Below are 12,863 nucleotides of genomic sequence, written 5' to 3' on the forward strand. Positions count from 1 at the left end.
CACCCCTTAGCCTGACATCCAGGTCAGCTTGTCATCCGGCACTGTCCGCACACCACACCCACTTATGCTCCCAGGTTGACACCTGCCTCAGAGGGCTCAGCCACACCTGTCTGGGTTTGCCTGAATCCAGCTGATTTCTTTTGTTCTTGACCTTGCTCAGACATCCAGAGTGAGGGCCCGCTGTGGTACCCATAAATCTAGTTTCTTTCAGATCTCAGCTGCGCTGTGCTATTTCCTGATGGTTGTTTCACCCCAAAGGCTGAGAATACTGATGCCACAGGGCCCATTTGCCTTAATGCTTTTAAACACCTTTTAGACTGAAGTCACTATATGCAATATTTACAGGGGAATAGCTACTGCCGTTTCTTTGGGAAGAGGCCAAGGAAAAGAGAGGAAAATGTTTCCAATCCAGAGACTGACTAAATTACCCTGGCCTGGAAGAGGTACAGAATCAAGTCTAATTCCAACTCACTGCCCAGGAAACTGGCAGCCAGTTAAGCCCGTCTCCCCTTGCACAGTCCTGTGAAAGTCATACCAAAGCTAGAAATTCCATGTCATGGTAACCCAGAGAATTGTTCCAGCCATTGCCTGGGCCCATTCAGCTGGGCCACACATTTACAAACTGACTCAAATTTAAACTTTGTACATTATCTCTATATGAGAGTATATACAAGTCACCACGATACACTCATAAAATAGAAAGAAATCATTCAGATATATACGTATGTCCCATAACCACATCATACCATAACCTAGAGAACTAACAAATAATAATTTCTATCACCTGCCATTATATTTTGAAAAGTATGATTATATTATGGTCTTATGTGTATGCATGAAAATGTTAATTTGTTAAGTATAGACATTTCAAACATGACAAATTGTTAAGCCTTGTTTTGGCTTCCCTCCCCCCACCTCCAGTTATTAATATACCACAACTTTCAATTAATAGAAATGGCTCCTTATGTGACACCAGGAATCATGTTCGGTAAGAGCCGAATTGTTATTGTCAGGGCCACACCCAAAGACAAAGTATGATAGGTCAATGGGCCTTGCAATAATTTTGTATATCATAGTGGATACACATACCATGGGCTCAACAATGATCACTTAATTGATTATGGAGTATTTATTCCATATCAAAGAATAGATATTTTAATCTATTATGGAAGATCTGACAGAAAGGGTCAAGTTTTTCCTTCTTTGCTAGATATTTGGCAAATAATCTTAGAACTTTTAGACTTTCTTTATTATAGAAATATTATAGATCAATTATAAAGTATAGAAAAAACAAAGGAAAGAAAACAAGATATTTTCAACAATGAAATCCTGGTTTAGGATAAGAGAATATTTTTTAAATTCTGGAAAGAAGGGAGTATCTGAGTGTGTACTTTAATGCATATAGCACAGATAAAGCATATGTTCAATTAAATTACCAAACTGAATACACAGTAATTGAAGGCAAAGTGAACTGATATTCTCCCTGCAAAATATCTTACCTTCTAACCAAGTAAGGATGAACACATAGATTCCCATCATTATTACACAAGAGTGTGACAGCATATGAAAGAGCCTGATATACCCATAACATAAAGTAAATAGTGAGGGTTAGAGCATAATCCTATTGCAGCTGTAATAAAAATCCTTGTTCTTAAGTTGTGAAAATACTATTCACACATACCTACATTAGCATTCATGCCCTCACCAAAAATTATTCCAGAAAAAAATCAAGTTTCATGACTTGAGAAGAGTACAGGAAAAGGTAGTGGTTTATATAAGACATCATACAGAGCTATTTTTAAAAGGCTTTAAAGGCTCTAAACCTCAGAAAAATAAACAATACTTTCACTAAACTACTATATAATCAAATATAAATAATTTCCATAATATTTCACCATTCAAACAGGGAGGAAAATGTAGGCGCTTAAATAAACAAACACAAATCCTTTATGAAAATGTAGTAAAGACTCTACTAAAGGTAGCAAAGATTCACTTAACTTGATTAATAATTTGGACACAAATTTACTGTTTATAGCTACATAAAATTTTCATCCATAACCAGTGTCATTGGCTGCTGGTATAGTTTATAGGCAGATACCTTATCTAGACATACATACATTATTTGAAGGAAGCTTAAATAATCTGTCTGATGTATAAGGGTATATAATGCTATACTGTAACAATAGGCCATTGTCATCATTACCTTCTTAGAGATCAAGGTGGCTACTGCTTCTAAAATTTACAGATTAAATGAACTCCCTTGTCTGGGAAGTCAGATTACTGTCCCTATTTTATCCTTACTAGAAATTCTTCAGAAAAAATACATACATATTTAAATTTTCTTCTATAACTTAATTTTAGATATATGTTAATAACATTGTTATGAACAAATAAACCACATTAACCTTTCAAATTTTCTTTGATTTAGCTGCTTTATTTTTACATAGTTAGCTAACTTCCTCTGGACCTTTTGATGGAACAAAGATTTATTCCTCAGTTGCCTAAAGGCTTCAAAGAATTCATTTAACACCCACAATACCCACTTAAATCCATATCTCATTCACTTTCAAAATTCACTCCATATTTTTAGTAGTAACTCAAATATGTAAGCAAACACTTGATATCAGAAAGAACCTGATATCAAACCTTTCTCAATCAAAACCCACAAATGTTGCACATCTATTTCCTTCTTACAGATAAAACAAAAGTAAACAAATTATTTATAACTACAAAAAACCTAGTTGAAATCTTCAATTTGCCACAAAATATACATTTCTCCATTATGTACAACAGAAATACATTTTATTTCACTTAGGTGCACCTGCTGGCTGGAAAGTAAAGTGCCTTTAGAAGTCAACCAGAAATAAAACTGAACAGTGCAAGGAGCAATTGCATGATCATCTGCATTAGCTGATTATTTACATTATTTACATTATTTATGTGTTGTCGATTATCATGTAGAACCTTAATGTTGAGTCAAAAGTCTCATATGGTTTATTATGTTTCTATAATAATTACTGCTTATAAGAAGGAGGATATTTGAAAAAACTGTAAGTAATCAAAAGAATTCCTATGACACACTCTTCCCTTCTCCATTTTCATCTATTATGCACAAAACATCGATACTATGCTCCTGCAGCTAAACATGGCTCTTTTGACTTTTTACTTATCATTCATACTGTAATACAGAACAAAATATATGGAATGAAAATTGGTTTGAGCTAACCCTGAAAGCTCTGGATAAAATTAGATAAACAGAAGCGTGCAGTTGAATTACATGCTAAAATGAGTGACAAAAATTTACTCTGAGATTTAGATAAATGCATTGGAAAATATGAATTTACCTTCACTTCAGGCACATACGTGATGAACTATGAGATATGCCTCACTTGTGAAACAATTATACACCAACAGTCAGAAACAGCATTGTTAGAGGAACCCTCACAAGGTAAACGGACATACTCTGGGCATTGATTGACTCGTTCCTCACACAGCTTAATAAAACAGTCCCTTCCTCATGCACGCACCCCCAGCCCTCTGAGCTACACAGGCCCATGCTCTTCTCTTTCCCCAAACCTCCACAGAACCAGGCCAAAAGGCACCTCCTCTACTTCCAACGACAGCACATTTCCCTTTACTTAAGACAGGCTGGGCCCTGCTCTTCTGCAAGACTCAGTGGCTGAGGGCTCTGAGCTAGGGCTTTCTCCTCAGCCTCCAAGTGGCCAAACACCATATAGACAACATCCGGGAAACCAGAACTCTCTCTCTCACACTATGTGCCCCAGGCTTCTTCCGGCAGGATGATAATATTCATGAAAGGTTAATACCATTCGATGACATCACACAGGAAGAATAACTATATATTTGACCAAATTAAGACTTTGGAAAGGATTTTTCACTATCTGAGTAGCCACACTGCATTCTGCCTTACCAACAAAACAAGGAAGCAAATGACATTCCTCTCTGGGAGGCAGGCTGCACCTTTTCTGAGCACGCACAGGCAAGCTTACGCCCCGCTTTTCATACCTTTGCGGCCACGGATGAGTTCGGTTTCTCCAGCAAGTCCCACAGTTTCTTCCTTTTCTCAGGGCAGCAGGTGTTATCAAACTCTTCTCCCTCTCGCTCTCGCATCGTCTCCGCCTCTCGCCTCAGTTCCTCGTTCATTTGTTCTTTCTTCTGGTGATACCTGGCTTGGCAGCAGGACTCCAAGTAGATCTCATCGATCCCCCAGTAATCGAGCTCTTGGCCGAAAGACAGCGCGCACATTTCTTCCATCATGTGCAGTTTCCCCGTCCGGTAGAAATTCAGGATGGAAGTGAAGGCCCCCGGGTGCCGATCAAAGAAATACTCGTTCTCGTTCAGATTGTAGTCGTCGCACACCTCCAGGAGGCTCTCGTGCGTGTTGCAGTCTCGAAGCTTCCCCAGGCGCGTCCTGGGCAGCCTGTCCAGCGTTCTCCACAGGACTTCGTGGTTGAGGCCCCCCACGTTGATTTTAACCCTCCGGGAGCACGTTTTGCTCCTGATAATGTCCACGGGCTCTGGGGGAAGAGAAAGCGTCGACCTCGAAGTCTTCCTGTTCAAGCCTGGGGGAGCCTTCTCTGCCATTTTGGAGTGGACAGAGTCGCAGGGCCGGGGTCACGAAGAATGACGTCAGCTGCAGCAGTGTCCCGCCGGGGCGGGCATCGCCGCCGACACGCTGCAAGAAAGCAATAACCATTCGGTTACTTGCATTTTTCTTAAGAGTACTTCCTATCCGATGCGATCATTTTGCAGTTACAACCAGGAGGTGTCACATTAATTACTGGATATTTTGGGGGATATAAATCTTTGCTGCATGTAACAAAGGGGAAGAAGGCAACACAATATTGTAGAACATAGAAGAGGCTACCTATAGGTTGACAACTCCCAAATTTGTCACCTGAGACCTCTTTCTGAAGCTGCAGACTAAAAGATCCATGTACTGATCAGCTCTTTCTAGATAAACCACAGACACTTGAAGCTAAACTGACCACGCCTCCAACCTGCCCAACCAGTTCTCCCGTTCATTCTCCATTTCACATTTCACATTTCCCCACCCCATACCCGGGTCACCCAAGCTGAAATTCTGAGAAATCCTGATCCACCCATCCACGTCCAAATGAGCACCAGGTCTTACTAATTATACCTCCTAACCATTGCATAAGTCCTCCAACGCCATTACCAAGTCTCCATTATCACAATGTTGGTTCAAACCCTCAGCATCACTTGCCTACATTTTTACAACAGCCTCCTAAACTGGATCCCAAACTCTGGTTTCATCCACCTAAAAAACATTCTCCACACAGTTACTAGAATGATCTGCTAAGATACAAATTTTTTTTTTTTTTTTTTTTTGAGACAGAGTCCTACTCTATTGCCCAAGCTAGAGTGCCATGCCATCAGCCTAGCTCACAGCAACCTCAAACTCCTGGGCTCAAGCAATCCTACTGCTCCTGAGTAGCTGGGACTACAGGCATGCGCCACCATGCCCGGCTAATTTTTTCTATATATTTTTAGTTGCCCAGCTAATTTCTTTCTATTTTTTTAGTAGAGATAGGGTCTCGCTCTTGCTCAGGCTGGTCTTGAACTCCTGAGGTCAAACAATTTGCCTGCCTCGGCCTCCCAGAGTGCTAGGAGTACAGGTGTGAGCCACCACGTCCCACCCTAAGATACAAATTTGACCTTGCCACTCAGGGTTTAAACCCTGTAAAGGCTCACCATTATTGGAAGTATAAAGTCATACAAGCATTTTATGTCTAGTTAATCCTACTAGATCTGGCCTACCTCTAATCTCTCTGATCACTGTATTCCAGCAACCCCAGACTGCACACACCATTCTGTTTCAAGCTCTTGGCCTTTCCACCCTGTATCCTGGAAAGGGTTCCATGTTTTCTACTCCCTTTTAACTAACTGCTGCTTGCTCTTCAAGACTCAGCTCAACATCACTTCCTCCAGAAAGCCCTCCATGATATCCCCACTCTGGGATCATGAAACTCTCTGTGAATGTCTCTTCTATGTCACCATACCCTTGCAATAATACCTTCCCCACAGGATGCTGGGAGCTCTTAAGGACAAAGACCATCTTCTCTATTTTTATATCCCTATTACCAACCACAGTGCTTATATTTTGTAGGGGGTTAATAAATTTTAAATAATGAATCATTTCTTTATTTTCCACAGACAGCTGGCATAAGTAATGTGCCAGAAAATGGCCAGAAAATGTATAAATGGAGTTATTGGGATCATCTGCCTAAAATGTATCCAATTTTACATATGGTGTGTATATAGTATATGTCAGAATGTGTGTGCTTGTATTCTTTTGCTTCACAGCTCTTTTCTCCTGTGTACTAATTCTTTAAAATATTACTGCTTGAGCATTCCCTCTTGTCAACCTATTATTCTGATCTACAACAACAAGCATCTTAGTTATCTTCCCCTACATTTTTGCAGAAAATCATGGAGCTTCAATTCATCCAAAACACCATCTTTAATGTAAAACGCCATGTTTCACACAGTCGATGGCTTATACCAAAGGGAAAAACTTTTAGATTTAAGAGGTCCTTATAATTAGAATTCTCTTTTAAGATACACACCAATTTCTGCATGCCTCTGGTTTCTTTATCCTGTAAGTTAAATTTATTTCTCCATCTGGAGGCCAAGTATCCTCTCAAATGAATATAAGTCAAGTTGATGAAAAAATATAGATGGGCTACATAAGAAGTATTTCAAATATGGCCAGTAAATATACTGGAATCGGGAGCTTTTTCAACTACATAGTTACAAGAGTATTTTAAGCATATACACATATTTTCATCACAGATGATGAAAATGCCTATTTTTACAAAAAAAAAAGAGTTGTAATGATTGGGTCAGTAACTCAAATTCTCTGAAATTCTCTGGCTTCAATTTCTTAATATGCAAAATAATAGTATCTATTTCTAAAACAGTATTATGACAATTAAATGGGATAAGTTTACATGAAATGCTCACTATTATATCTTAACAGAGTAAGAATATTCATATTTCTCTCTGAAGTTTGTTTATCCAACCACTGATAGAAAACTAAGATTAAAAGCTACTGTTAATATCTGATACAGATTGGATGTTTGGCCCCTCAAAATCTCATGTTGAAATTTAATCCCCAGTGTTAGAGGTGGGGCTTGGGGGGGGTTGTTTGAGTCATGGAGGTAAATCCCTCACAAATGGCTTGGTTCCCTTCCTGCAGTAATGACTGAGTTCTCACTTTTATTAATTCCAGCGAGAGCTGGTTGCTTAAAAGTGCATGGCACCACCTCCTCCCTCTCTTGCTCCCCTCTGGCCATGTGACATACCCGCTCCACCTTCGCCTTCTGCCTTGAGTGGAAGCTCCCTGAAGCCCTCACCAAAAGCACATGTTGGTGCCATGCTTGTACAGTCTCTAGAACCATAAGCCAAATAAACCTCTTCTCTCTATAAATTACCCAGTCTCTGGTATTGCTTTATAGCAACGCAAAAGAGACTAACACTGTGGCTATTAAATAAATGTCAGGTTTAAAATTTTTTCCTTACATATATATTCAGTCTTTTCAGTAGATTACAAGTGAACAGAGCCTGGAATTGTAGGTACCATATTTCCTTTACTGAGCATGAGACCCACATACACCAGACACCTTGTAGCGTTTCCTTTAGCACTATAGATGCTTATGTCCAAAGTTCGTACTCAGGTGCCAATGAACGACATATATTTTAAAAATTGAGCAACGGTATCAGGATCAGTTAAAAACAACCAAAAATATTAGAGATGGGGCAATTCCAGTGGTGAATCTGAATGTCCTGTCTCCATTAAATTGCTTAGTTGTAGGTACACTGACATCTCAGCAATCCATATAGATTATGTAAATAGTCCACGTAAATAATAAGCTGTCAACTAATTCATTTTGAATTTGAACACAAACATGAAATGAATTTACTCTTTGTGAAATACCAAGTCTTATAGTAATGTGAAGAAGATAAACAGTTTTTGAACTGAACATACTAATAGGAGATTTTTCCAGAAAGAGGGCTAACTCCAGTGTGATACAAAGAATCTCATTTGTTTGTGGTCAAGGGCATGGTGTGACTTGCTGTCTTGTAAAACTCATTACTAAAAGCAAATGCTATGTCATAGTCACCAGTGGGTCACCATTTGTCCTAAATAATTTCATGCATATGAGGTATAGTGAATTTTTCTTTTTGTAGAGCATGTCTTTTAAGTGAAGAGGGGTCATAAGACTTAAATTTCAAAATATCTTCTTCAGTGATCGAGAACATTCTATTATAAGAAATCCAGTGTTGATTCCAAATCCCACAATAATCGACAGGCTGAAATTCAACACCCTTTCTTCCAACCAGGGGTAGAAACACTCAGGGTGAGAGAATGGTCTGTTGATTTCCCTTTCTTAAGACTTAAGGATGATCTGCTCTTATTGGTACTGTGGTTAGTATTTTTTATTCTTCCTTGGCAGAGTGTTCTGCTTGTTAACTTAGGAAGAGTGCAGGCTCAAAGGCATAAGTTCTGGAGCAGCTGAAGAGCTTTGAATAGTGTTAAGAAATTAATCAAGCTTGCAGAATAAGCCTATGATAAATGGAAGCTGCAGAGCATCAGCCCTGATCACAGTAACTTTGGTGAAATTCTCTAAGCCTTTCTGTCGGCCTGAGTGCCATTCCCCCTTCTCTGCCCTCCTCTGTGGGTTTCCCTCTCACTTGCCCCTATCTCTGTTAAGCCACAGGCTCCTTATCTTTCTTCCTTTCTTTTCCCTCCCTTCCTATCCTGCTCCCTAGACCATTCCATCCTCACAGCCTCTTAACCAACCACAAAACCAAACTATATATTTTCAGACTTATATATACTTCATAAAGTTTTCTATAATCAATCTTAATATAAATGCCTCCTGAGCTGAAAATACCATGTCTCCCTCCAAATGAGGATGAAAATATCTAAACAGGGAGGAAAAAAGATGGCGGATGAAAAACACCGCCAGAGTGTCTCTGCAGAAAAGATAGATTCTAGCAGAAATCAGAAGAAAGAAGCATGAAGACGAGCCTACATCGGATGAGGGTCGGAAGGAGGAGTACCTGAGACCACGGGAGACTCCACGGGAGGAGGTCACGGAGGAGAACTGGAAGCTGGGACCGCCGGAGCAGCCCGGAGACCAGCGGGAAGTATTGGCCGTTTCACCTCCCCTGCATCCCGGACTGCTGGTGGGCTCCCCAGCGAGTGGAGAGACCTGCGGACACCAGCCCAGCCACGGCCGCTGCCAGTGAGCGGTAAGCCAGTGGCAGACGCAGCACCGGGCTCCCAACTCCCTCGGGGCACCTCCGTGTGCACAAACCTGAGCCGCGAGGCAGACGCCATATTGCCTCCTCCTCCTCTCCCCCGACCCTACCCACGGCTGCCCAGAGAGACAGAGAGACAATACAGCCACCAGCCGGAGGCACCTACAGGGAACGGGACCTTCCCTTTTGGGGCCCTACAGCTGACTAAGGGAAACTCAGACTGTGAGCTCCCTACCCGCCCGCCCTCCCAGGTGCTGCTGACACGGTGATCCCAGGAGAACGGGGCAGACCCTGAGGTTGAGAGACATAGACGCAGCGTGGACTCCCTGTGGGTGAATTGGGACTGGCACTGCTCTTCCTGGTGCGGATATAGTTTGAACTCTGGGACCCAGAGGTCAGACCTGCAGACCACATCCGGTGCACCAGGCCTCGCATTGCCTGGGGCACAGAAGGGATATTTCTGAACAGCCTACTGCGGTGTGTGTGCCTTCAGGGGCAGATCAGCGTCCTAGAGGGCAACCCTCCCCCCAAAGGGAGGCCCTGCACCCAGCCCAGGTGGCGTTCCCGCATAGGGAACATCCCCGCCGGCAGCACAGCCAGGGGAGGCGTGGTGGCCTGTGGTCTGGCCTGCGGGCAGAGGCCCAGCAGTAGTTGCGGAGTTGGGGACTGTGGAAAGTAGCCAGGCCCGCTCCAGACAGCGAGTCTCAGAGAGCCCCACTCCACACCCCGACCTGAAAGCTTTGCCTGGAAGCAGAGAACAGAACTTTGACCCCTGCTAACGACATTGGTGTTGCATGAGGGCAGGCTTACCCAACCCAGCTCTGCCCAGACTCTCTCCTAGACTAGCCCTCACTGAAGGGGAGAAAAGGAAACACCTGGAAGTCCCAGGGCCCCACCCACAACCTGAGGCACTAGAGTTCTCTCTACAGGAACAAGAGCTGATAACAGGGCATAAAAACAACAGCATAGACTGTTCCTCCAAACAAGCGCCACCTACTGACAGGGAGAGCACCCTGCACACCTTTATCAGGACAGGGAGTGGATGAATCTCACCCACAGACACCACCTTCCGGCTCAGAAACTAAACAAGGCTTGTGAATACCCAAACAAAAACCTAAAGAAAAGAAACAACAACTGATGGATATGGGAAGAAATCAGCGAAGAAACTCAGGAAATATGAAGAACCAAACGGAAAACTCTCCCCCAAAGAGGAGCCCCAGCCCCCTAGAAACGGGCACCAACCAAAATGAGGCAACCAAAATGACAGAAGAGGAATTTCGTCTGTGGATCATAAGAACACTCACCGAGCTGCAACAACAACTCATAACCAACACAAAGAAACCACAAAAAGCCTCCAGGATCTGGAAAAAGAAATGGACACAATGAAGAAAAGTTTAACCGAACTCTTGGAAATGAAGAATCAATTCAAGGAACTACAAAATACAATGGAAAGTCTCAAGAACAGGGTAGATCAAACAGAAGAAAGAATCTCAGAGCTTGAAGATAACACCCTCCAATTAAATAAATCAGTCACAGAAATAGAGCAGAGAAACAAGAGAAAAGAGCAAAGCCTACAAGAGCTGTGGGATTATGTGAAGAAACTTAATGTGAGGGTCATAGGCTTACCAGAAGGGGAAGAAGACAACACTCAAGGGTTGGACAAGCTGTTTGAAGATATAATAGAGGAAAATTTCCCAGGCCTCGCTCAAAATCTTGATATACAAGTTCAAGAAGCTCAGAGGACCCCTGGGAGATTCAATGCAAACAGGAAGACGTCACGACATGCAGTCATCAGACTGATCAAAGTATCAACTAAAGAGGCCCTTTAAGAGCTATAAGACAAAAGAAGCAAGTAACATACAAGGGAAAGCCAATTTGAATAACATCAGACTTCTCTAATGAGACTTTACAAGCAAGGAGAGACTGGGGCCCCATTCTCACTCTTTTGAAACAAAACAATGCCCAGCCTAGAATATTATTCCCTGCAAAACTAAGCTTCATATATGAAGGAGAAATAAAGACATTCTCAGACAAGCAAAGGCTCAGAGAATTCACCAAGACAAGACCAGCCCTACAAGAAGTACTTAAAACAGCGTTACGCACAGAACATCATAATAATAACCCACAAATATAAAAACAACGAAAACCCTAAGATATTAAAGGCCAGATATTACAATGGCTCAAGACAGAAATCATAGCAACAACATCCAACCAACAGAATGAACAGTAATCTACCTTACCTATCAGTTCTCTCAATAAATGTGAATGGCTTAAACTCTCCACTCAAGAGACATAGGCTGGCTGAATGGATAAGAAAATACAGGCCAAGTATATGCTGTCTTCAGGAAACACATCTAACCTGCAAGGATGCATATAGACTAAAAATAAAAGGGTGGAGATCAATATTCCAAGCAAACAGAAGCCAAAAGAAAGCTGGTGTGGCAGTTCTAAATCAGATGATTTAGTTTTTAAAGCAACAAAAGTAGTGAAAGACAAAGAGGGTCATTATATAATGGTGAAGGGCACAGTTCAACAAGAAGAGATAACAATTTTAAATATATATGCACCCAACTTAGGTACACCCAGTTTCATAAAGCAAACCTTACTGGAGCTAAGCAAATGGATTAATAGCAACTCCATAATCACCGGAGATTTCAACACCCCACTGACGGCATGAGACAGATCCTCCAAACAGAAAATTAATAAAGAAATAATGGACTTAAACAAAACTCTAGAACAATTGGGTCTGAATGACATTTACAGAACATTCTACCCAAAATCCACTGAATATACGTTCTTCTCATCTGCACACGGGACATTCTCTAAGATTGACCATATCCTAGGACACAAAGTAAACCTCAAGAAATTTAAGAAAATAGAAATCATACCATGTATCTTCTCAAATCACAGTGGAATAAAAGTAGAAATCAACCCTAACAGAAACTCACATTTCTACACAAAAACATGGAAATTAAACAACCTCCTACTAAATGATTACTTCATAAATAAAGAAATCAAAATGGAAATAAAAAAATTCTATGAGGAAAATGACAATGGAGAGACAAGTTATCAAATCCTCTGGGACACAGCTAAAGCAGTTCTGAGAGGAAAGTTTATCTCCATAAATGCCTATAACCAAAAGTCAAAAAGATCACAAATAGACAATCTAATGAAATGACTCAAAGAGCTCGAAAAAGAAGAACAGACCAGCCCCAAACCCAGCAGAAGAAGTGAAATCAACAAGATCAAATCAGAACTAAATGAAATTGAAAACAGGGAAGCTATTCAGGAGATTAATAAAACAAAAAGTTGGTTCTTTGAAAAAATAAACAAAATTGACACACCATTGGCTAAGCTAACGAAAAGCAGAAAAGAGAAATCTCTAATAAGCTCCATCAGGAATAAAAAAGGAGATATCACAACTGATCCCAAAGAGATACAAGATACAATTTATGAATACTACAAAAATCTTTATGCACACAAACTGGAAAATGTGGAGGAAATGGACAAATTTCTAGAAACACACAGCCTCCCTAGGCTCAATCAGGAAG

At 41.1% G+C, this 12,863-nt stretch overlaps 1 protein-coding gene across 1 annotated transcript in view; it reads right to left on the reverse strand.

Moving 5' to 3' along the window:
* The window catches only part of KCNB2 (potassium voltage-gated channel subfamily B member 2), a 389,784-nt gene that overhangs the window by 339,474 nt on the left and 37,447 nt on the right, over positions 1–12,863 (reverse strand). The window contains exon 2 of the mRNA XM_012786360.3: positions 4,027–4,696. Within this exon, the coding sequence (XP_012641814.1) occupies positions 4,027–4,605 (579 nt within the window). The 5' untranslated portion in view covers positions 4,606–4,696. The remainder of the gene's footprint in view (positions 1–4,026; positions 4,697–12,863) is intronic.

Source organism: Microcebus murinus, chromosome 7 (assembly GCF_040939455.1).
Source record: "Microcebus murinus isolate Inina chromosome 7, M.murinus_Inina_mat1.0, whole genome shotgun sequence".
Classification (NCBI taxonomy): Eukaryota; Metazoa; Chordata; class Mammalia; order Primates; family Cheirogaleidae; genus Microcebus; species Microcebus murinus.